The sequence below is a fragment of the Diadema antillarum genome, unplaced genomic scaffold (assembly GCF_040938485.1).
Source record: "Diadema antillarum isolate AM-2024a unplaced genomic scaffold, OU_Dant_1.0 seq00000532_RagTag, whole genome shotgun sequence".
NCBI classification, from domain to species: Eukaryota; Metazoa; Echinodermata; class Echinoidea; order Diadematoida; family Diadematidae; genus Diadema; species Diadema antillarum.
The window spans coordinates 303,383-330,454 of NW_027271483.1; the positions used below are offsets into that span (position 1 = coordinate 303,383).

A 27,072-nucleotide genomic window follows, 5' to 3' on the forward strand; every position below is an offset into this window, starting at 1 on the left:
TGAGTTGTGTCTCACATGATCGCCGCTTCCTGAATCCATGCTGGCTGTCAGAGAGAATGTGATTATTGATGAGATGGTGAATAGTGGCACAATGTACGATGTGCTCACACAGCTTGCACAGGATTGCTGTCAGGGAGATTGGTCTGTAAATTGCTGGGCATGATTTGCAACCTTTCTTGTAGATAGGAACCACAAGAGCTTTTTTCCAAGATGATGGAATGCGACCTTGATGGAGGGAGGCTTGGAAGAGTAGAGTAACTGCAGGTGAGATCTGCTCTGCAGTTTCTTTCAGCAGTTTGGCAGGAATTCCATCAGGCCCTGTTGCTTTGTGTTGCTTCAGATTTTTGAGCAATTTTGTTACTCCTGCTGTGGTCACTTCTATGTCTGCCATGTCTGGGTATGGAGTTTGTCCCAAGTCCGGAAGGGATGAATCATCATCATCATCATCATCAATTCCAAACACTGAGGAAAACTGTTTGTTAAGGATGTTTGCCTTCTGCTTTGGATCACAGTGTAGAATGTTTCCCTCCTTGAGGGGGGCTACACCTGTTTGGTCACATCGAATGGTCTTGATTAAGGCACCCAGGCGTTTGTTACTACTGGGATCACTGTCAATCAAGTCAGTCAAGTACTTGTTGTAAGCTTGTCGGCAGGTTTTCTGTGTGTCCCTTTTAATGGCATGATAACGGCTCCAGGCCTTCATCTTTGCTCTAGCAGTGCTGGTGGACTTGCTTGAGATGTGCTTTGCTTTTCTGTAGGCCCTTTGCCTCTTACGGCACATGCGTTTGGTTGTGGTGTTAAACCAGCATTGATTACATCTTGATGAGGACATTTTTGATGGTACATGATCTTTGACAAGTTTGTCCAGTGAGCGCTGAGTGTCCTCAAACAAGGTTTCAATTGGAGTGGAGGTGTCGTTGTCAGTGACAAACTTGTCTGCCCACTTCTTGGCACATGTACGGATACACTCCAAGTCTGCTTTTTTCCAGAGTAAGATTTCTCTTCGGACTGGTTTTCGTTTTGTCGCCTTGATTTCCAGTTCTGTGAATATCACATCATGGTCACTTAGCCCTGGCATGGGCTGACACTGCCGAACTAACGTTGGACGATTTGTAGAAATAGTGTCCAGAATGTTGTCTCTTCTGGTAGGGAAGTTGACGATCTGTTCAAGCCCTGTTCTAGCAAGTGTTTGAAGGTATGATTCACTGATGGAGTGTCTATATTGGTGAGATGTGATCTGTTCTGTTTCCCAGTTTACATCTGGTAGGTTCATGTCTCCGCCAATCCAGACTGCTGAGCTAGGATTAGCACTGCAGATATCCATGATGGCTTGGTTCAGGTTGTCCATGTAAACTTGATTGCTGTTTGGTGGTCTGTAAGCAGAAGCAAATACAATGTCCTGCTTTCCATCGAAGACCTTAGCTGCGACAATCTCAGCTTCCCCAGCAAATTGGATTCCATGACTGTCAAGACTTGCTGTAATTGCCACTAGAACTCCGCCGTAACCATCTTTCCTGTCTTTCCTGTAAAGTTTGTATCCAGACGGAAATATTTCACCATCTCCTATTCCTGGGTTCAGCCATGTTTCACAGCCCATGATGACATCCGGCCGGGCTGCATCGATCAGACTCCAGAACTCTTCTCGTTTTGAGAATATACTCTGAAAGTTGATTGTCAAGGTTCGTAGGTTGGTTCTATGGGGATGTTGCTTTTTAGAAGGGGAAGAGGATGCAAGCGGTGAACCTGGTGGCTCTGAGTTTGGTGTTGTGTTGCCAGAGGTACTAGATTGACAAGTTGAATCATCACTTGACGTTGATGAGTCTAACAAGATAATTGTGTCAAAGAGGCTTGATGAAGGGTTGGGTAAACCACATTTACAACACTCCCATGGCAGTTCTGACCTCCCAAGAAGAGCAAGAAAGGAAGTGTTAATGCCAACGCAGTCAGCATGATACCATGTGTCACATGATTCACAAAGAATGCTGGATTTAGCACCTCTATAACTTGTGCAGGCTCTTCCACATTCTCCACATGGGAACTTTGGTGGTCTGGGACCTGGGTTGGTTTCCACATCTCCACTGCACAAAAGTATCAAACTTGATGTTGGGATAATAATGACCAGTGATGATGTGACAATGAAATATGCTACTAATACTATCATATAGCATGAGAGTATCCAATGGCCCATTGTGCAATGCTACAGCAATACAGTTTATGCATGGCTGGGTACAGTAGAGTAGGTGACCACTATACTACTAGAGTACTAGTAGTACTACTTGTGTACATTATTCAATGGACCTTTGATGCACTGTTCACAAGTACAGGGATGACAGCATGTGGGACTAGTGTGAAATCACAGGTCAGAAAGCAGAAATGTTCAAAATCTCAAGTCAAGCTAACGTGAGGAAATACAGAATACTTCACCAAATCCATATTCTGATAGCACCCCTGGTAGAGAATGAGCATTCCATTTGCAAAATAACAATACACAAATCAGTCCAAAAGGTGAAATTTGGCCTGTGTTTGAGGAATGAAAAACCGGTGCATGCACACACGACTGCACACACACACACTAACAGTCACGATTATGCACAAAGACACTAAATATCGAATTATTAACTCACCTATATTATGCTGAATGCTTGAATGATGAGATTGTTAGAAACTTGACATAGAAGTCTGGTTGAAACAGGAGATTTTAGTGCAAAAATCACGAGGCTCACTGTATTGAAGTGCCAGTAGTAAATGGCTTAGTAGGACTGTTTGGCGGTCAAGTCAGTTATCTCATTTGCATGTACGCACTTTCAACCAATAGCACATACAGTGTGATAGTGGCATTCAAGGTCGTTTAGGCACTTATAAAAGGAACATTCCGATTGGTCAGTGTTTGTTATGAATAGAATCTAGTTATTCTCCCTCTCTCTCTGTAGTTCTGCTGACAAATAAGGAAGTTATGTTGTTGGCAAGGCGTGGTTTACCTGAACAAACCTGGTGGCAGCATTACCTTCGAATGAGTGATATTTGTGAGATTTGATTGATTGAGCTACCGTTACGGAGATCTAGCCTTGTTACTGTTTGGTGGCAGATAGGACATATCTTTTAAGATCGCCACCGCAAATTGGTACATGGTCACGATCAAATACCGTTACAGTATCTCCATTGAACTTAGTAAATAATGCATGTACGGACTGGCAGTGATTATCTCGGGAAATGTGGGGTCATGGCGTCAAAGGTCAATGTTTAAAGGGCAAGGCCATTTCATCAAAATTTCACCATTTCCTTCATGTCTATGCAATGCAAGCCGGACTTTTTCCTCAAAAGTTAGTTTGTACATGTACTACCGAATGAAAATTCACTTTGAAGAGTTTTTGTCAAAAGGTCAAGGGTCAAGTGAAGAGGCTAAATTTCAGTTCTTCCTCCATATCTCGGAAGTGGCTCAAGTTATTATCATGGAGCTTAGTACATATTCATGCATGTACTATCTGACAGTGATACTCTTTGGGAATTTTAGGCTCATAGGGTCAAAGGTTAAGGGTCAAAGGCCAGGTTAAAATGCTAACATTTTACTATTTAGTACTGAAATTATACGTAGATTATATATACTCATACGTAGATCATTATAATCATACTTTCCATACCTTGGAATTACTCAAATCTTAAACTTTCAAAGGGTCAAAAGTCAAGTAAAAATCCTCAAATCCCCAAATACCTGCTCTATAAGACAGTATAGCCATTCATCCAATTTATCCTAATTCAAGGAAAGTGAACAATCAACACATTTGTGACGAACATACCATTTTAATATTTTACCGATTTGATTTGATTTGATTTATTCATTCTCCGTATGGCAACATTTACATTTTTTTTTCAACATAATCAAACATAATGATATACAAATATGAAACTCATTATAGCTAGTTTCAACAATTTCAACAATTTTGATTACAAATGCATTTAAGACAACATTACGATACATGTGATACGAATTACCATACAGAACGGTCGCCAATAATAAGCTATAAGCTTGACCCTTTGGCAACCGATAATACAATACGTTAATGCAATAAAAGAAAGGGGTCCAACATGATGCTCGCGGGTTAGGGGGATAATAGGAGAGAAAGAAAGAGCAGGAAAAAGAGGATGATAGAAACCTTCCGATACCAGGCTTGCCAGATCAAACTCACAGTAAATACGTACAGGTGTACATATGATTATAGATTACAGTGATGTATTCACATTTCACGCACACATAGACATGATACAGTGTTGCTATTGTCAAATAAAAGTTACATTGAATTGAGAATACAAGAGCAATAAAAACAACTACGAAGTATACACAGTTCAGCGTCCTACCAGGGCGTATAGAAGAGGGTAACTTGCCCGACATAACAACAATGAAAGATATCACAGACAAAGACCATGGGAGGAGTGCGGAATGGGCACAGGCAGGTGCGTCCCGTATGTGCAGAGTCTCAAGAACAAACATGTATAAAAGCCAGGGATAAAGAATGAATAGGGTAGGGTTTCTGCAAAGAACATCACTGATCGTGCTGGTACTGTGTGATCAACACGTTCTTAACTGCTTTTTTGAATGAATATATGGACTTGATGTTACGTAATTCAGGGGGTAATTTATTCCAAATATCTGGGCCAGTGTGTCTTACGGATTTATGGGCTAAGAGTGTTTTGGGGTCACATAAGTGCACGTCTGTTGCTTGCCTTGTTGGATACGAATGAACTTCTGCATTTAAATGGAACATATTTTCAAATGAACGCGGTAATGAATTAGTATTGAAACGGAACATGAAGAGCGCGTTTTGCAAAATATGAATATCTTTTACCTTTAAAGTCTTAAGAGAGAAAAAAAGAGGATCTGTGTGATCATAATAACCAGCATTTGCACATATACGAATAGCTTTCTTTTGCAATTTTAATATGGTATCATTGGTATACATCGAATTTGCCCATATGATGTTACAATAAGAAATGTACGGTAAAACCAGTGTGTTATAAAGCATGATTAAGATATCCAGAGGCAAATAATGTTTCAGTTTGCATAATATTCCAATATTTCGAGCAATGGGAGATGTAATATATTTCACATGGTCTTTCCAACTCATGAAACTATAGTTACACATTGCCAAGACGTACTATAGACCTATTAGGAGAACCATGTTTATGACGGAGACATATACCAGTCACCATAACGACATTTCCGAAAGTTGGGTCCGTTTTAAAATCCAAATATAGTGGAATGTACATTATACATATGTCTATTGGCATTCAAAAGGCATGATGCCATATGCATTGTTTGTATGTTTGTTCGTTTCATATTGTGGTGTGTTTTAATTTGTTTACACTGTCGGCCTCGGGACTACGCTTACGTACCAACTTAACAAACGGAGACAAATGCCACTGTTTGCTTGTGATGTGAGTGTGACAGGTGTCTTTGTATAGTGGAAGAAAATGTGCCAATTCACCTTGGCTTGCTAGCAAGGAAATGGTCTCAAATGAATGTGTGGTTGTACTACCTATGCTGCTCAGAAAAAGACTGTTGAACTCTCTCCCTTGTAAAAATGTTACAAAATAAAGTGTCAAAGGTACTTAAGGAAATATGGAAACAGGAACAGAGGCAGATATTCTCTTTAATGGAACCACTACTAGCTAGAAAAGCCCTTCTCCGTACCTGTCTGCAATTGTGTGACAGCAAGCTTTTGCAGATGTGTTGATTTTTTTTTATAGTTTTGCCAGCATAAATTTGCTCTATGGCTCTAAGTAAGACTTGCAGGACTACGCGTTGGTTCCCTGAACTAGTTACATCTCGTTGTTCCGAAGGTCCGTTATTCCGAAGGCTCTTTAGTCCGAAGATTCGTTATTCCGAAGGTTCGTTATTCCAAATTTCATTTTCGGATTAACGAATCTCCGGAATAACGAACCTTCGGAATAACGCCACGAATGTTCGGATTAACGAACCCTTTTTCACTTTCGGATGAACGAATCTCTAGGTATAGGGAATTTGTGCGTTTCGGATTAACGAACCTTCGGAATAACGAACAGCACCCCCTGAACTGACCAATTATGCGCAGTTGCTAGTTTGCGGTCTAGTTAGATAGTAATTGTCCTTGAGATTCACTGATAATTCACACTTCAAAGTTAAGTGTATTTAAGTGGATGGAAGCTGTTTCCTTTGGAACCAGCCTTTCTTTATTATGTCTCTTTAAATAGAGCCAAACCTCAAATGTTGAGTTTTTTTATGGAGAGGTCAAAAACGTGAGGAAATGATGAAGAAAAGAAATACAAAATTAAGTTTTAGCAGAAATGATATGCATACAATTTTCTTTTCTTGTTTATTTCAAGGCTTAGTTTCATGTGCATATGTTGATACGGTATGCTGGCATGCAATGTAGAACTTACAAAATAATTTCTTACATGTAAGCTACCACGTGTCCAAATTCAATATTCTGCACGTTGTAATTTGTAAATAAATTTCTTACCTTTTCAACTGTATTACGCACATGGAGGCATTTAAGTTTTATTAAGCGGTGCAAAACAAACAATTACACTGGATTAAATGACAGCGCTTTGTTTTGATGATTAGAAAACAAACTTACCTTTAGATATTTGACAATAAAATATGATAGCCCTACTGCTGTCGACTGTGATTAAAAAAAAAAAAAATCATACGGTTGTAAGTAAATACAGCAAGTCAGTGCAGTGTACGTGAAATAGATTTAGGCTATGGTCGCCAGACAGCGTAATTTACAACAGCCAGAATGCCAGACAATATGATACATAGATATAGAAAACCGCTACAAGGTGTTTATTGGCCATGACCGAGGCAACAGGCATTGACGCACGAACATGTGTACAAAAACAGTATGGAACGCCGTCGGTTACAGTATTATGGAACAGGTAAAATAACACAACTCATACTGGCGCTTGAATTTTCGAAGCACATGTATACTTTTGGGCATGACATTCAGTTTTTTCTACCTAAGATTTCATTAATTTGTCTCCATGTTTTTTTAGATCACCCTGCGTTGACAAAGACATATCATTGTAATACTAAAGCAGCGTTTACACTTTGGCGAGTTGACATGGCGAGCTATGGCGAGTTAAGGCGAGTTGCCAAAATGAGGCACTCGCGATGAGCTCACCATGTAACTCGGGATAACTCGCGACAACTCGGCATGGCTCGGCGAAGCTCGTTCAAGCTCGGGACAACTCTCCTTGAAGTCGTGAGCAGTCCCAAAATTTTTGAACATGTTCAAAATTTTTGCTAACTCGCTGTAACTCGTGCTGAACTCAGCTAGACTCGTTATATACTCGCGGTACTCGCAATAAGTCGAAAGAAGCTCGAGATAAACTCGTAATAACTCGTAATAACTCGCCATATTTGAGTATACGCGAGTGCATTCCGAGTTTACTAGAGCGAGATACGAGCACTGCGATCGTATTACGAGTGAAGGAGAGGTGCCCGCGAGATCAGCGCGAGCTCAGATCGAGCACCCCGAGTTACAGCGAGTTTCGTATGAGTTTAGTCAGATTGCGTTTCAAGTGCATATTGACATGCCAGCTGAATAATAAATATCCAGTGTTCTATATTTTTCCATATATATTTTAAAACGAGAGCACATTTTAATCGACCCACGCATGTACACGTACTTTAAAAACGGCCATTGTCACTGTATTATTACAACTAGCAAAAATAGGAGAGGAATATGCCCCGACCCAAGAGATCCAAGAGTTGTGGCCATTCAGGTAGTTAAACACCGAAAGAATAATGACATTCAAACAAGGGTAGAAGTAGAAGAAGTGCAGGAAGAGAGAATGGAGACGGAAGAGGAGATCAATGACGAGCATGAGAGACAGGTAAAAGAACAAGACACCAAACTAGACCAGGTCCAAGCTGAAACTACTGAGCATCAGGCCTCGCCTGTCGAACTGGTTGGGGAGGAAAATGAACCCAGTTTTCTCCACTCGCAAGGTTCTCCGTCTGGCACCCCAGGGAAGACGGAAAAAAAAGAACAAAGAAGTCCACCCCAAACCAAGAAGTCCACCCCGAAGAGACGAAAAACACCTCACTGCATACACATTCACTGAAGAGCAAGAAGTAGAATAAGCAGAGTGGTACAGAGATCACGATTGTCTGTACAACAGGCGACAAAAGTCATACAAGGATACTGCAAAGAAGACAAGGCTAATCGAAGAGAAGGCCAAGGAGTATACGATCCGGTGTGCTCCGGTAAGTGAAGATGAATATCAATATCTATTATTTAGGGGGGGGGGGGGCTCTGGCGGCAAAACGGAGTTTCGCTAAATATATTTTGTTGAATTCATTACCATGATTACTGCTATAATTATGATTGCCAAAATTATCGAAAATCCTGTAAACAACTGACAACATGACATGCATAATATTTAGTCCTGAAAATTTTAACCCCCACATTTCGTTTATCCCGTTAGCTAGCTATAAATATACTTCACTGTATAAGAAACAAGAATTTAATAAAGTTGTTTGTTTCTTTCCATTAATTTATGTGATCTAAATTCCCAGTGTTCGATTTTCTTTTTCAGTTGAACAGCTGCACAATTTCCTCAAGTCTATGAGGACACAGTACATCCGTCTGACGAACCCAAAGTCTGGAAAGGGGACCAGAGACACACCTTACAGTGAGAGAGATCAGTGGATTCTCAATACATTCCGCGTCCTGGAGGGACATATTGTGAGGATGAAAGGGAGAACATTGGGAAGGGTAAATATGCATTTGATTATATTAAGATCTGTAATAAGCTACATTTAAACAAAATATAGAAATCGCCATCGTGCGTCTTTCTTGTAAAAGATGTTGATCGAGTGATTTATTTATTTTTTGCAGACCTCTAAAGGACAAGTAGCATCCCAACCAAGAGAAGACGAATTAAATACTCTTCCCCCGACCAGGATATTGAGACTGATGGGCATGATGACAGCAGTGAGAATGACCAGACCACCCAAGAAGCTGATGACCCCCAGCAGAGCATGAAGCTGGTTCCTCTTACACCAACTTATCAATTGTTGGCAAGGGCACGGGCAAAATGAAAGGGAGGTATACAACCCCCAAGGTGGCCTCTGAAGAAGCCAAGGACAGAGAACTGCTGGAAAAGGTGAATGTGAATTGTTATAAAGAAAAGACAGTACGGATCGAGTAATACATGTATTTTATGAACATTTATTTTTTAATACAAGTACATGCACGAATAACAAGAATGACTAATCCACCATATTGTTAGAGGGTAAAACTTCGTTCGTGTGTTTATCATAATAACGCCATGATATAAATCCGGTGAAAAGGATACTCAACACGTACATTAAGGCCACTACAACATTGTGGTTGATCGATTTTTAAAAATATTCTTAAAATGAGCTGCATGGCCTGTCTAATTATGTTCAGATTGATTAAAACAACCAAGAATATGAAAATAACGAGCGACACACATTCACTACCAAGATGTTTGTATCTTTTTAAATTATTATCTGCTACAATAATAATTCCAGAACAGTGGGGTGAAGTTTTAGGTTTTCACCTTTTGAAGCACTAAATGATTCCTGTGAAGCATAATTTTTTCAAAGGTTAACTTTTACATCCCAACATATATTCTGAAAACATGTAAGGACATGCAGCCCAGATTTTCTTAATGAAAATTGTAATTATCATCTGCTAGAATAATAATTCCAGTATAGTTGTCCATGAGGTGAAGTTTCAGGTTTTCACTCTGGAAGGACAGAATGCTTACTGTGAAGCATAATTATGTTTAATATTAACTTTTACATCCAAACATATATTCTGAAAGCACTTTGACATGCAGCTCATTTTTTTAACTGAACATAATGTTAAATACATGTATTACCTCTAACATCAAAACAAGAGATTAAACACGTAAATTGCGATTTGGACATTTCATCTCGACCATACAGAAACCTATATTTGTTTGAGTTAACTCCGTCAAAGTAAAATTATATGCATGCTTTCACGATAGGCATTTCTTTAAATTTACATTTTCGTCAACCAGTTGTATCCGAGTAATTGAAAATATTTAATCTCAATGTTATAAAGGAGTTACTTACTTTTAACATGTGCATTTCAAACTGTTCTCAATTTCGCTGATATTGTAGTTTTGTATATCAATATTCACCTACATAATTATGTTTGAATTAATATGGCAGATGTTAAGGAATAAAGGTTCGCAAGTACATTTTAACACTCGATATTAAAACAAGCTTTGAACACTAAGTGTTGCAGTGAACAAAAATTTTGATCAGGCATTGTCCCATACACTAACATGAATTAAAATAATGCACAAAATTATTACTAAAATTATTAAGTTCTTGGGGTTTTTCTGGGATACATTAATAGGTGATTAAACATTATGATAATGAACATTGTTCTGTATTAAAGAAAAGGAGCAGTAAAGCGTTACATTACTGTCATTAATCTCAAGATCTCAAAATATGTTTTATTACGTGTGCAGAACATTTTGGTTAACTGTGATTTTTTTGTTGTTTCAGTACTCTCGAGATAATTTCGTGATACCGTATAATTCCTGGTTAACTGCTCAATAACTTACTAGTTTTGTGTAACATGGTGAAATATAAACGATGTACCCTTATGAGTATTGAAGTGACTGGTATCCTTTTATTATGTTGTAGCTCCTCCAGCGAGCAGATGAGGTCAGAGATCTACGAAGGTCTTCTTTCGCCTTGTCATCTCCCCCCGCAAGACCGTCCAGGTCTTCACCACCTAACTCCGCCATCAGCGTCTCATAGTGTCCGTACTTTGGCCTCCTCAACAACCAGGGTCTTGTCCAGAACCTCCTTTGAAGCATTTTGGTCCTCTCTTGAGCATCTCTTTTTCTGCGGCGCCTCCTTGACAACAGGGTGGCACCAATCGTGCAGAAGATCAGGGTCTCTTCTTCTTCAAGCAGAGCGAAAATGCTTCTGGCATCCATCTTTGAGCGCCAAAATGTGCATTTCCCGCCCCTTGATAGTATAAAACTCTTATTACTCGTAATAAAATCTTGACAACTCGTTTAAAGCTCGCTTTAAGTCGTATAAAGGTCACTGCAACTCTTACTAAGCTCGGTATGTCTCGTTTCGAGCTCGGTTCACTCGTACAGCGAGCGTAGTGAACTCGGCGTTGAGTCTTATATCACTCATGCAAATTCCAGAAAAAAAAAATTACATTTCGCGCGAGTTTGTGCGAGTTAACGCGAGTTGGAGCTCGCACAGCTCGCGCAGGACTCGCGACTCCAACTCGCCAAAGTGTAAACGTTGCTTTACATTTTTAACAACAAATAATATTTGTGAGTTTATTTTTATACTTCTTATAGCGAGATATATGTTTAGCATCAGGATATTTGAGACTTGCCTTACATAATCTTTGCTTAAGTTTTATGGATTTGAGTATGCCTTGAGTAATCCAAGGTTTCCTGCATTTGTTTTTCTTTTCACGAATAATCTTTAAGGGAAAACATTCACAATATGTCATATCAAATTTTTCAATAAACTTACTATAACTATCATTTACATCTGGACACTCATTAACAAAACACCAATCAATACACTTTAATCTATTTCTAAACAACGACAAATTTTCTTCATTAATAAATTATTCTTTTCTTCACACATTTTTTCTTTACTGATTTATAATTACATTGTCCACCTTTCAATATGACATATATTGGAAAGTGATCAGAAAGATCATCATATATAATTCCATTAGAAATATTCTTATTGATAGTGTTAGTATAAATGTTTTCAATTAAGGAAGCTCTGGTTGATGAAATACGAGTCGGTTTTGATACCGAAGGAAACACATCGAAAGAAAACAACATATCCCAAAAGTTGTTTGTTTTACTATGGCTTCCATAATTCAATAAATCAATATCAAAATCACCCATCAAATAAAATTCCTTCTTCTCACTTTCCAATTTTTCTACAATATCACTCAATTTAGAAGTGAAATCCACAATATCGGTACTTGGAGGACGATAAATACATGCTACAATAAAGGAGTTATTATTTTGAGAAAGTTCGATAAAAAGCATTTCATAATTGTAATACATGACAAATCGATTCGTATAACATACTGATGTTCATCTTTTACATACAAAGCAACTCCACCACCAACTTTATCTGGAGGTCTACATATAGAAACAAGAGAATAATTATCGATATGATACATTATAGTTTGCATTTGAAGAAAACTGTTTGTTCACTGTTTGTTACCATCAGCCCATGATTTCTGTCATTTTTGCATCTCTCTTAATTGAGGTGAATTCATTACTGGTGTTGCATATTTAAAAAGTTCAATGTCAGTTCATGTCACTCTGATGGAATTTGGGGACTGGCATGACCAGCAAAGGCATGAAGAACTGAATCTGTATGTAAATGCATTCAAGTGTTCTTTGTTTGGATAAAACCACAGTATTAATATCTGCATATACAAGCATAACCCCTATAAGTTCTTTGTAAAATACATACCTACATTGAAATGAAGGAAATGAAAGCAATGTAGTGTATTTGGGTCAGGAGAATTATATAGGCTGGCTCTTTTATTTGTTTTTTGAGAGGATGAAACTGTAAATGTGACTGGACTCTCACGCTCTTCACGAATTGTCATCATGAAATATTGTACCAATGCAATGTCAGCTTTTGCACCATGTATATTATGCAGGTTGGGAACTATAAGAAGCTTCACAAACTCTTCAGTTTGATTGGATCAGAACGCAGAAGCAGAGAAAAAGATTGACTTAATACGTAAGTAACGTGCCTTTTTATTTTTTATATAGGGTGGTGGGATTCAAGAAAATGTACAAGTGTGTCCTAGATTTGTTTATGGACATGACATTGAATTGACTGGTTTACTGACATCGGCCTACAGTATTCAAATGTTTATATTCTGTTCTAATGAAGTAATAAGCTGCTCTATTAACCTGTAGCTCAAAACGCTGTTATGTCTACTACTCCAGTTGTCATACATTTGTTGTTACTGTTTTGGGCAAACCATTGGTAAGCAGTCATCAATAAATTGAATTGAATTGATTTGAAATGCTTTAAGGTATCTCCATTGAACTTAGTAAATAATGCATGTACGGACTGGCAGTGATTATCTCGGGAAATGTGGGGTCATGGCGTCAAAGGTCAATGTTCAAAGGGCAAGGCCATTTTATCAAAATTTCACCATTTCCCTCATGTCTATGCAATGCAAGCCGGACTTTTTCCTCAAAAGTTAGTTTGTACATGTATTACCGAATGAAAATTCACTTTGAAGAGTTTTTGTCAAAAGGTCAAGGGTCAAGTGAAAAGGCTAAATTTCAGTTCTTCCTCCATATCTCGGAAGTGGCTCAAGTTATTATCATGGAGCTTAGTACATGTTAATGCATGTACTATCTGACAGTGATACTCTTTGGGAATTTTAGGCTCATAGGGTCAAAGGTTAAGGGTCAAAGGCCAGGTTAAAATGCTAACATTTTACTATTTAGTACTGAAATTATACGTAGATTATATATACTCATACGTAGATCATTATAATCATACTTTCCATACCTTGGAATTACTCAAATCTTAAACTTTCAAAGGGTCAAAAGTCAAGTAAAAATCCTCAAATCCCCAAATACCTGCTCTATAAGACAGTATAGCCATTCATCCAATTTATCCTAATTCAAGGAAAGTGAACAATCAACACATTTGTGACGAACATACCATTTTAATATTTTACCGATTATATGAAACTATAGTTACACATTGCCAAGACGTACTATAGACCTATTAGGAGAACCATGTTTATGACGGAGACATATGCTAGTCACCATAACGACATTTCCGAAAGTTGGGTCCGTTTTAAAATCCAAATATAGTAGAATGTACATTATACATATGTCTATTGGCATTCAAAAGGCATGATGACATGTGCATTGTGTGTATGTTTGTACGTTTCATATTGTGGTGTGTTTTAATTTGTTTACACTGTCGGCCTCGGGACTACGCTTACGTACCAACTTAACAAACGGAGACAAATGCCACTGTTTGCTTGTGATGTGAGTGTGACAGGTGTCTTTGTATAGTGGAAGAAAATGTGCCAGTTCACCTTGGCTTGCTAGCAAGGAAATGGTCTCAAATGAATGTGTGGTTGTACTACCTATGCTGCTCAGAAAAAGACTGTTGAACTCTCTCCCTTGTAAAAATGTTACAAAATAAAGTGTCAAAGGTAGTTAAGGAAATATGGAAACAGGAACAGAGGCAGATATTCTCTTTAATGGAACCACTACTAGCTAGAAAAGCCCTTCTCCGTACCTGTCTGCAATTGTGTGACAGCAAGCTTTTGCAGATGTGTTGATTTTTTTTTATAGTTTTGCCAGCATAAATTTGCTCTATGGCTCTAAGTAAGACTTGCAGGACTACGCGTTGGTTCCCTGAACTAGTTACATCTCGTTGTTCCGAAGGTCCGTTATTCCGAAGGCTCTTTAGTCCGAAGATTCGTTATTCCGAAGGTTCGTTATTCCAAATTTCATTTTCGGATTAACGAATCTCCGGAATAACGAACCTTCGGAATAACGCCACGAATGTTCGGATTAACGAACCCTTTTTCACTTTCGGATGAACGAATCTCTAGGTATAGGGAATTTGTGCGTTTCGGATTAACGAACCTTCGGAATAACGAACAGCACCCCCTGAACTGACCAATTATGCGCAGTTGCTAGTTTGCGGTCTAGTTAGATAGTAATTGTCCTTGAGATTCACTGATAATTCACACTTCAAAGTTAAGTGTATTTAAGTGGATGGAAGCTGTTTCCTTTGGAACCAGCCTTTCTTTATTATGTCTCTTTAAATAGAGCCAAACCTCAAATGTTGAGTTTTTTTTATGGAGAGGTCAAAAACCTGAGGAAATGATGAAGAAAAGGAATACAAAATTAAGTTTTAGCAGAAATGATATGCATACAATTTTCTTTTCTTGTTTATTTCAAGGCTTAGTTTCATGTGCATATGTTGATACGGTATGTTGGCATGCAATGTAGAACTTACAAAATAATTTCTTACATGTAAGCTACCACGTGTCCAAATTCAATATTCTGCACGTTGTAATTTGTAAATAAATTTCTTACCTTTTCAACTGTATTACGCACATGGAGGCATTTAAGTTTTATTAAGCGGTGCAAAACAAACAATTACACTGGATTAAATGACAGCGCTTTGTTTTTGATGATTAGAAAACAAACTTACCTTTAGATATTTGACAATAAAATATGATAGCCCTACTGCTGTCGACTGTGATAAAAAAAAAAAATCATACGGTTGTAAGTAAATACAGCAAGTCAATGCAGTGTACGTGAAATAGATTTAGGCTATCACTGACACTGTCCCAAGTTCCCTATAGTCATTCATTTCAGGTTTCTGGTCCCTGGGTTGGCTAGGAGAGTTACCTCTGCACATGTGCTGCAGATACCGTGTGTATGACAAAACTATGTGCTATGCCTTGAAAGGTACTCACAAAATTATGTCCATTTAGCGAAGGTTGTATTAGTACTACAGGGCGTATCAAAAAACAATAAACAAAAAAGTTACACTTTAAAAAAAAAACAATTGTCTAAATCACGTTTCAAAATGTCTGGAAGATTTTTTTTTTATATATATTTATGGATGGCCAATAGTAAGCAAATAACCAACGTTGGTGAAGGTGATGGGACGAACTATCACTTCCGAGGCGATCTGGATGTAGCTATCTTTCCGAAGCGCAGCTGAGGAAAGATATAGTATACATTCAGATCGCCGAGGAAGTGATAGTTTGTCTCATTGCCTGAAACTAAAAGTTGATTATTTGCTTTATATTCCACATCTAGGGTCCTAGAAATTCCCATTTTATTCCACATCTGAAACCGTTTTAGCTGTCTTTAGGTATCCTTAGGGCTTAGGCTACGTGTGCGCGTAGATGACAAAACAATGAATTTGCTGCGCGCACCGCGCGGCACCGAAGTGAAAGTGCGTTGCACTGTGTACTATCAAGTGACCTAGGTCACATAATAATAATAATAATAGTGGCTACTTGTATAGCGCACAGGTCCACTTTTCAGTGCTCATGGCGCTTCAAAAATGAAAAGATATCATATATTTACGTGCATATACATATGCAAACATTTCAACAAAGAAGAAAATGGTAAACAAAAACAAATATATATATACCAAATAAAGAATACAACATATACCAATTAAAAACACAATATTGAGCCAATATTAATGACATACAGCAATTATAGTCCTCAGTATGAAAGGAACAGATAAGTTTTAAGTTTGGATTTGAATGACTCTGTAGATGACAGTTCCCTTAACTGAAGAGGTAACTGATTCCACAATTTTGGTCCCATAACGGAAAAAGCACGATCACCATACCCATGTTTTACTCTGGGTGTTTGGAGTAAGAATGCATCTGATGATGAACGTAGCCTTCGTGTCGGATTGTATTTTTGAACAGAATTACTTATGTATATTGGGGAAAAAGAATGAACTGAATGATGTACTTGTAACAGAATCTTGAAAATAATCCTTTTTTCTACAGGTAACCAATGTAAGGAACGGATAACTGGTGACATGGAATCAAACTTATTAGTAAAAGTTAACAATCGGGCAGCAGAATTTTGCAACCGTTGAAGTTTTGTGACATCCTTTTTTGAAAGATTACACAACAATGAATTCGAAAAATCCAACCGAGAAGAAATCAAAGCATGAATAATCATCTCAGCTGCAGATATAGACAAATATTTCCTTATGAAACTTAAATTACGCAACTGATATCGAACATTCCGCTGAATATGAGTTACATGACTTCGAAATGACATTTCCTGATCAAATATGACACCTAAATTACGGGCTGTTTTCGACGGAGTAATGCAAGTGCTACCGATGTTGACATGACATGACTGATAATCAACTTTGCTTAACATATGCTTTGATCCCAATAACAGAAACTCAGATTTATCATCATTTAGTTTAAGGCCATTAGATGTAAGCCAGATTTTCAGGTCTTGCAAACATGCTTCGAATTTTACAATGGCGGATGACAATGAAGACACAGTGGGTTTAAAAGACAAATAAAGTTGTATATCATCCGCATAACAATGATAACTAATACAATGCTTGCGAAATACTTCACTAATTGGTTGCATATACAGAGAAAAAAGCAGCGGGCCTCCAACAGAACCTTGAGGTACACCAAACTTTGTCATAGTTTTACAAGAGGTAGAATCACCAATTCTGACATAATGAGATCGATCACATAAGTAGGATATAAACCAATCAAGAACAGTTCCTTTGATGCCCAAATATCTCAGTCGTTGAATCAGAATAGCATGATCGACTGTGTCAAAAGCTGAGCTCATATCAAGCATGATATGATCCACGAGAATCCATGATAGTCCACAGTGCAACGCACTTTTATTTCGCGCGTACTCATCTTGCGTTAGGACTGTGTGGACTGTGTGGAGATCAGCGAAACAAAAGGGACTATCAACATAGAGTGTAACGAACTTTTCTTCTCTGGTGATGTGATGGGCAAAACTATGCTTCATCACGTGATCAGCTCTGGACCAATCCTATTGCAACATTCTTAGTATGTGGAATAAAATCTTATCTATCAAGTGCAATCAACAAAACAAATTTTTGTTCACGCTTGGCTGAACACTGACGCTCTTTGTCCAGAGTGTGAAAAATGACTAGCGCCAAATTGAAAGAAAATTCAGCCAGCAGTCCAAATAAGTGCTCTCATTGAAACAAATTGCTCTTTTGCTCACAGTTTTGAATATGTTATGATAGTTTAGGAATATTCTGGCGATTTTCTGTCACGTTTTAAATGATTCCATTGTGCTATGGAAGTTTGATTAACAACATATAGGTCTTTTAAGCACATCAGTTATCACAAATCATGCACAGACAGTCACTCAGTGAAGAAGAGAAGTACAAAATTAATGCATCCTGAGATAATTCAATCAATACAATCAATCCAATCAATCAATCAATCAATCCAATCAATCAAGCAAGCAAGCAAGCAATCAATAATTCAATCAATCAATCAATCAATCAGTCACATTGTATGCATGTTTATATAAAAAGTGGCAGATAGACAATGGGAATATTACCTCCCCCCCGCGGCTTAAAGGCTGATCAATGTTTGATAAACTGATTTATTTGTTAATCTATCAGTTCAATCAGCCGATTGATTATTTCAATGACTGAAAAGTGATTGATTATTGGGTTGATTCAGTGATTGATTGAACGACTCAATGACTGACTAACTGATAGATCGGTTGATGTATTGATGGGTTGATTGATTGATTGATTAATTGGTCAATCAATTGATTGATTAATTGGATGAATGATTTGAATGTTGATGAATTTGGTACCACATTAATGAATAACCGGCATATGGTATTGATGTGTCCGTGTATGGTGAAAACTGTGCTTGAAAGATCTTGAAGTAATTACACGCTCTTATTCTCACCAACGGATTAGAAATGAAATCATTACAATTAAGATAAAGCTGACCAAAAAATCTCAGACTATCATAACATAAACAAAGCTTTAAGCAAAAGAGCAATTTGTTTGAATGGGAGCACTTATTTGGACTGAAAGAATGACAGAAACTTACCATCAAGGTTGTGACTTCCTTCGAACAACAAAGCAATGTATTATATCTTTATTCACTTTGTATAGATAAAGCAGATAAACTTCCTCGTGGATCATCTTCGGAGGAAGATACGGAGTTCTACGAGCCAGGGAAGTGCTACGTCCTTTTCATCAACAACCTATTCACTGGTGGGTCAGACTATCGCGAAGGTATGTATTGCTGTGTAGTGGAGATACCTGTTTGAGGGGGGGGGGGGGGAGAGACAAGGCCTGTGCTCATTCTGAGAAATCGTCCTTTCAAGATGTGATGCAGAATTCTACGGAGCTTTCTAAAGACATCAATAACTCTATTGTATGGAATTTAACAGCACGCAAAAAACCACACAAGTACAATCTCCTTGATCGCTCTTAATAGAATCTCTCTGATTTTGATGTCCAATTGCTGGCAGCCCAGCGACTAAAGTATGTAGCATGTGTATTCCCATAAGTGACTATATACGTATTGGTGCACGACAATCAGCATGATCAGAATATTGACGTGTTTGATGCCTTTGCTTGTAACATTTAAGAAGCAAAGAGGACTGACACTTTATGTCATCACTTCATGTATATCTTTTAAAGGGATTGGTGATCTCTGCAGAAATAGGTTAATTATTTGCTTGAGATGTCCAACAGATCAATTGAAAATACAAAAGTGCAACAGCTGAAATTGCTAAAAGGAAAACAGTTTATTTTTTATTTTTATTCAAGCCAGTCTTTTATGACATGAGGTAGATATGAGACAAAAAAAAAATTGCCTGTGGAAGTTTATTGCCTTATCTTTCAAGATGTTCCGTGGACATTCAATGTGGCTGTTTGGACATGCGACTTTGACGTTGTTAGCGAAGAACTTAAGCTTTGTCTTAGACATAGTGGCCTATTGAAATATGGCACTCTTCATAGAATTTTACTAAAGTGAATCAATCTTCTTTCTTAAAAAATGTTTTGAAACATTTTGCCTTTAAAATTTCTTGTCAGAAGAAATGAGAAAGTAGTTTATTTTTTTCCATGGAAGACAGTAGAAAAAAGTAAATTCTATACCAGGGACATCACAGCAATTACAATTCATATGAATGCAGTGGTAGAATGACAGGCCAAGCGATTTAATCATATTCATCACCATCTTGATATTTATCACAGTTTGAAGGAATTTCAAACTATGTGTGAGTGTGTGTGCGTGTGTGTGTGTTTTGGTTTTGTCAGTTTGTTAGTGTTTTTTTAGGGGTGACACTGCATCTGTTCAACATGAAACTCCATCCAGTCTGAAAGAAGTACATGTAGGATAGTTATGGTATTATCGATGAATAGTAAAACTTGGAATAGTAGGCTTAGATATCTGCAAACTTTTTGAGTAAATAAGCACACATTATGAATGTGTTCAGAAAACGTGTTGCCAACCAAACCTGAACATGAAAGTGCCAGCTAGTATACCTTACCGTCTGCCTACAAGAGCCTAATGGGTACTTAACAATTTCTTTTCCTTCTTTTTTGTGGGATCTCAAAAGACAGATTTCTAAAGCACACCACTTACGTTTCCGTGTCATTCCCCCTTATTTTTCTTTGTTTCTTCTCTCATGTTTCAACATCAAATACTTTGTTTGCAGGAGCTGAGAGGGATAAAGAAAACGTTCAGAGCCTCTTCAAAAACCTTGGGGGCAATTTCTGCCTAAAGTATGCACACGATGTGACCAAGGAGCAGCTGGAAAACTACTTGAGTGATTTACAAAACACTCTGGGAAGTGGATTGTACAAGAGTTTTATTTTGATCCTTGAAAGTCATGGGGAACCGCAGTCATCAAGGACTGGTGGACCAGAAAAGGTAACCTTGATAGCTCATATTGTTTGTGCAAATGTGTATATGTGTAATATTGCATTTTACAGAAATTGTTTGGTGTAGAGACAGCTTAAAGGAATAATAGATATTCAATGTAAGACTTAACTATCTCATATTTCCATGTCTTTGAAAGGAGAGTCCTTTAGAATGATGATTTAGATGTATAGCAAAGATAGTACAATATCCATAGGTGTCTTTGATGTATACATAGAATTTATTTTATGCAAATATTAGTGCATCAGAGTGACTATACGGTATACATTGCACCTGCACTTGTGATGTATAGAACATACAAACTGAGACCAATTACAAGCCATTGATTAGTTACAGCAAGATAATGGATCAAGAAGGGAGTCTATACAGAAGCGATTAACTGCAGCTTAAGACTTCTGTGTCTGAAGTGTCAGTGTTTGTGTGTGAGTACTGTGTGTGTGCGCGCGTATGTATGTGTGTATTAATTCATAAAGAAAATGTGTATTCAATCAATATTTCGATATTTTATGAATGTAATACATGGAGACATAGCCTTTCTGTCTGTCTCCGAACATTTTCAAATGTAATGTATAATGATTATTCGTAATGTTATACTGATGCTTATTGTAATCATTTTCTTTGTCATAGTATGGTGTTGTAAATTTTCTGTATTTTTCCTCTGTTTTTACTGCAGTGCTGCATAAATCGAAATCTGAAATCTGAACTACAGCTTAAGACCTTGGTTTGCAGGTTGCAGGAAAGGAGTATTATTGTGAATGAATAATTTTAAAACCTGTTTCAATTCAGTTTTCTTGTTCATTTATGACACACTTACCAAAAGGACGGAGTGCTGATGGCTGATGACAGTTGGATGTTGGTTGACGACATCATAAAGAATTTCCATGGCGACAAGATACGAAAGATGAGAGGTAATAGATTACTGACAATATGATGTGAGAATGCAATGTATATAATGCTCCGTATTGTCCTCACTTACGTAGCAAAGTGTCATCCATGCACAATGACATCTTATTGTAGTGGATACTTCTGAAGTAGTATAGCCTTGTAGGCTGGGCAGCGTGTCCAAAATATTAACTGAACGCGGGATTTCCTTTTCAGTCGGCTGAATTATGTCCATATAAACTACAATCCCCCAAAGCTCTTCTTTGAGTTTCCACTTTGTTGTGTGATATACTGCATATGCCATATACTTTTCTTTTTTTGTTTTGCCCCAAATTTTATTAGCGGACCAAATTTTACAAAATACAAAACTTGCAAAAAATATTGCCTCCTCTAACTCAGATGCTTCATGTACCATCTCAAAAGTTTGAAATTGCTGCATTGTCTCGTGAATAGTCGTATTTCTTTCTCATTCCGCCAGTCCGCCAATGAAATTGATGAGAGCAAATTCAACCACTCCAGAATTTGTCTTAAAGTCCCAAATTTGCAAAATACTATACTCTTAAAATGTATATGTAATGTACAGTGATGATATGTGCCAATGAATGTCAGACTGATTCCTTTTGCATTCATTACTGGTGGATATTGCAGTCATGGTTGGGATAAAGTTATCATGTGCGTCACGGTCTTTACGTTGGTAAGGTGCACATTCTTTTAAGAGGACCTCAGTTGAGCTGTAATGGTGCTTTCTAATTCTTTCAGTGAGTTTGATTAAAATAATTTCAACTTTGTCTTTCACATGTGCTTAGCCGACAATTCTTAGTATAGTACTGTTTTCTTTCTGATCAATTAAAAACTTTCATTCACCTTTCTTTCCAGACAGGCCAAAGATATTCATTATCCAGTCGTGTCGTGGCAAAGAGCCTGCAAGACCAGTTACCCATTCCGATGCCCCAGTAGATTTATCAGCCCCTAGAATGCTGCATAACATGGAATTTTGCCACTTTCTGACTAGACCTGTCAACTCAGACGTCTTGGTAGCTTATGCGACCACGGAAGGTGAGGTGACTGATGTTTTGGTTTATGCTTCTTCAGTAGACTTGAAACTTTTCAACTTGAGGATGGAAAAAATTAAGCAGATGCATATTGCACATCATCAATTTCGACAAAATGTATGCACAGTCACATTCACCCATACATCTCTCGCATAAGTGACCCGAATCACAGAACCACCATAATGTCAGCAGACATGGATTTTTACAGTTGAGGGGAGATTCTGAAACAGTAGACTTTAAAAAGCTTTTAAATGATGAATAACTCAATATAACTGAACTTTCCTACACCTGTCTAAATCATGGAAAGAAAGGACACATTCTGCATGGAAAAGTATTTACTGAGAAACGAGGCTTTAAAGTTTGAGTTCTGTTAAAGTGCTTCATCTAACGGTTTTGTCCTCTGTGTGATTAACGGAACGAAAAACAGGATGTAAACCTCTGCAGTAGCCATAATGAAGTGATTATCAGGTTAAGCTTAAAGATATTCCACACTTATAACTATTCTATTAATGACTAACACTAAATTACAAAACAGTACCATAATCATTTCAAAAGATGTATAGGGTTCAAGGTGGAGAGTGTGTAAATGTGACCCGCTACAACAAAATGGTCCTAAAGTCGCGCACGGTCGAAGCCGTGAAAATCGAGTTTGAAGTTAGAGCATCAAAATTGGTCAAAACTTACGATTTTCTGAATTTGACATATTATTATAGTCTGACATGTCTTCTATCATCTGTCGAAATTTTGAAGCAAAATGACGAAAGGAAAGACCAAAAAATAGCGTTTTTCTGGGCCATGTTTTTTTGGCGTTTCAACGAAGCAGAAACTGGTTCGAACATTTGGATTGAGCGCCACACATAGGCTCCGCCCCTAACAACGACCAGAGTGATCTCATTGGTCAGTTTGCTGCTTGCCGCTAACCGAAGCGTGAAGCTCGCACACTGCCCAGTCGACTGGTGCGTGCGGGCGGGTTGCGCTATGCCTAGCCGCTTCTCCTGACATCCTGGTCGCTGATTGGTCGGTGAGGAGACCGCCGACGCTGTGTTTGAATGAGCATTTCGGGGGTTGCTAGGGCTTAACTTCTATTGTCCGGAGGTGAATACTGACTTGCGTGTCTCTTGATTGTGATTGCGTCGCAAGGAGAACTTTTAGGGCGCTTTTCTCGAAACAGTGATTTCACAGACGTCTTGACATGCTCTCTTTTAAACATCGATATCTCCGCAGCCGATTATTTTTATAAGACGTGTTATATATCAATTTAAAGCAGAAAGATTAGGAAATTGTGTCATGCAACTTTCAAATAATCGACCTCGCCCGACTTTAGGATCATTTTGTTGTAGCGGGTCACAAATGTTCTTCTGAAGAAATGAAAGGGGGCTTCTAGACATACCTAATCACACTATTCTTCAAAAAATGTGTTTTAGAAAGACTGCAGAAAACACTATTTGCCGCTAGGTCTATGATCCCAACCTTTAAAATTATGTAGAAGAATTGCACTTTCAGAAAGGGGTACAAATTAAAGATTGACTACGTTGACTCATTTTATCTATCTTTAGTTCTCACATAAAATCGGGGGATGCGACTTTTTATTGGGTTTGGAGATGCACGGTCACATAATCATAGACCTTTGGTTATTTGATAATTTGTCTTCAGTGGAGTAGATTTACTTTTGTATTTCAAATTTCAACAATTTTTTGTTAAGGATGGCCGATATTGAGAACATTTTGTCAAAGCCTTGGAAACCTTGAGAAAAATGTTTGCGTTGGAAAAAAAACCAGAGTGTCAGAGTCCATACAGATATACCCATGTTTATAAAAGCCTTCTCCTCCTGCAAATTCTCCGAGAGCGTTCAATGCTCCCAAACAAAATTATCTTTGGTCGTCAAAAAGAACAGACAGGTTGGTAATCTGCCTGTGCGAAAGCTGTCAGGCAGTACGTACTTTCCCTTTCCACAGTCAACTGCATGTGCCATCGAACAATGCAAAATATAGGTCGGATGTAAGATATGAATACAGTGTGAGCTTAATGGCTCACAAACTCTTTATTATGCACTACAAGGACACCCAAGTGGGGTCTGCGAAAGTAAAAATCTGATGAGCTCAGCCTTGATTGCTATGTACCTCTTCATTCGAGTTTTATTGCAAATCACGCGCACTTCAATAGTGGAAAAAAGGCAAATTATGCAAAAATAGTGTTTTCATGTTTATACAGAAAAAGAACAGAGAATAGAATAAAAAATTAGAGAGACTCTAATCTTGTCTCGGCCCTGCATGGCTTTTGAGCTCAGAGTCCTGCGCATCAAAATATCGAAATTTTAGACTAACGGTTATCTCGTTATGGGCCATTCTATTTCTGCGCACATCGAAAATTTCATATATATCGTATATGTGTAATTCTATATACATTATATATATGTATAGGTTATATATATATATATATATATATATATATATATATATATATATATAAAGTATGTGAGATACATGGATTACCAGAATCCTCCCCCATGATATACTCCAAATAACAAGCCACATGAATATAATTATCACATATCACAAAAATAATTAGTGTGTCTGTAGATTGAAGGACAAAAAAGTAAAATAAAAATAGATAGGTAGACATGATAGAGAGAGAAAAGGTGACAAGGCAAGATGAAAAGTGACACAGTTTTGACAAACAGTGCAAAATTCTTATCCATTGACAAGCAGAATGTGTTTCAAAAGACTCTGAAAATCATGCATTGTATCAGCCTGCATGCTGGAGATGGGGTACTTAGTTGTTCCATAACTCTGTGACAGTTAAAAAGATCTAGCATGGCCAAAAAAAAAGAAACAACAACAAACAAACAAACAAACAAACAAAACAAACCAGCGGGATTTATTAGGGTCAATACACATCAGATCAGATTATTTCTTGTTGAGCAGGTACTCGGAATGAGAATGTGCAAAAGAGAGCAAGAGACATTATGTGCCTGCTTTTTCACTGAAACTCAACAATGAACTCATTGCATTCAATGCAAGAGTACTGATTGGGCCTTTAAACCCGACTCGTCTAACTTGCAGGAACGAAGGCGTGGCGCAATTCTGACGAGGGTTCCTGGTTTGTCCATGACCTGTGCGACGTCATCACCGAGTTCAAGGACAAGGAGCACATTCTCGACATTCTCGTCCGGGTCAACAAAAAGATGGTGCGGAGGGAGTCCACGGAGGGCCGGGCTAAACAGATGCCCTGCTTTGTCTGCACCTTCACCAAGCGTTTCATGTTCATTCCCAAGTAGGCTGGGCCGTGACACAAGCACAGGTGTGGGAGTGTGTACTGGTATCCAAGAAGAGAACGGGGTGCAAAGGAACAAATGGGGTGGGGCGTGGAGATGAGGGTTAAAGTATGGGAGGTATATTGGAAGTGGATGTCAATCGTTTGGTTACTATGGTCTTTGTGGTTTTAGAATGGATATGTCTTCAAACTGTGTATGAATTATTCAACTGGTGGTGAAAATTTCAAATTTCAAAAGACACCTGTTCCATATAGTTACTGTGGAAAAGAAGTTGAGAAAGCTGCATTGCCAGCAAATTTGTGCTGAAGTATAGAAGGGAACTTAAAAAAACCCACCAAAATGTGTGATAAAGACGTATAGGACGATAGTGGCATATACTGTAACTCTCCTGGATTTTCTTTAACCCTTACTGTGTTTGTTTGCCAGATGTCACATTCACAGGAGTGCATTCTTTGCTGATTGGTGCAGATGTCTGGAAACTAAATGTCAATGAATAGAAATGACCTAATCCTCCTAAATTCATATCGTGTCATCACGACCTTACCGCTGGACTGAGGCACATTTGCTACACCTGAGCAGGGAGGTCGGAATCCCACCTCCCTGACTTGAGTGCGGTTGCGAAATCTAAAGCTCGGACAAGTGTGAATAGATTACTAAGTGCCGACGAAAACAAGAAAAGTTGGCAAGTTGAACAATTTTCATGTCTGGGCACATAACGGGTTAAGGGGGAAGGGGAGACAAGAGGTGGGTGGGGTGCATGGGAGTGGGAGTCCAGTCCATTTCACTTGAAATGAATGAGAATTTGACCACATAAGTCAAACCGTGGATATTTGTATAGCCAGGTAATGGACTAGTGATAATAGTACAGTCTACTATGTCGAAATATTGGGTCCCGTGAGATTTTCGTGCCAAAATTGATTTTTTTTTAAAGCTAACTTGGTCAATTTGGGGGCGCTGAATCCAAAAGACTTTAGTTCCATTTTTCCGACCACGTCTTCAGTCGCCATTTTGAATTTCAAAATGGCCGCCATAGCAAACTGTATTTTGACCTAATTATCGTAATGTGAGCATCATAGAAGGTTCAGATGTCAGACATTCTGATACACCATTTTCTAATATTGTAGATAGCTTTGATACAATTTTTAGGCAGCCATCTTGAAATTCAAAATGGCCGCCATAGCTAAATATATTTTTACCCATATCTCAGTTTGTAAGCATTATGTAGGGTATAAATTGGGACAAGAAGCATGCTTATGATGTCAGTCATCCTAATATATATATATATATATATATTAAATTTAATTATGGATCATTTTCCTTAGCGGCCATCGTGAAATTGAAA

General features: G+C 38.0%; 1 protein-coding gene across 1 annotated transcript; it reads left to right on the top strand.

The window, feature by feature from the left end:
* Window positions 1–7,830: 7,830 nt before the first annotated feature.
* Window positions 7,831–25,733, top strand: LOC139734543 (caspase-3-like). The gene is made up of 9 exons (XM_071645318.1): window positions 7,831–7,987; window positions 8,578–8,726; window positions 8,945–9,057; window positions 10,691–10,812; window positions 18,743–18,865; window positions 20,299–20,513; window positions 21,343–21,430; window positions 22,281–22,460; window positions 25,519–25,733. Exons 1-9 carry the CDS (start codon window positions 7,831–7,833, stop codon window positions 25,731–25,733), a joined length of 1,362 nt encoding a protein of 453 aa, XP_071501419.1.
* Window positions 25,734–27,072: the final 1,339 nt, after the last annotated feature.

Excerpts from the sequence above, each read along its gene's own strand:
- LOC139734543 (XM_071645318.1), top strand. The coding sequence starts at position 7,831 with ATGGAGACGGAAGAGGAGATCAATGACGAGCATGAGAGACAGGTAAAA. Across the intron at positions 7,988-8,577 it reads CAGTTTTCTCCACTCGCAAG|TTGAACAGCTGCACAATTTC; the intron begins GTTCTCCGTCTG and ends TTTCTTTTTCAG. Across the intron at positions 22,461-25,518 it reads AGCTTATGCGACCACGGAAG|GAACGAAGGCGTGGCGCAAT; the intron begins GTGAGGTGACTG and ends TCTAACTTGCAG.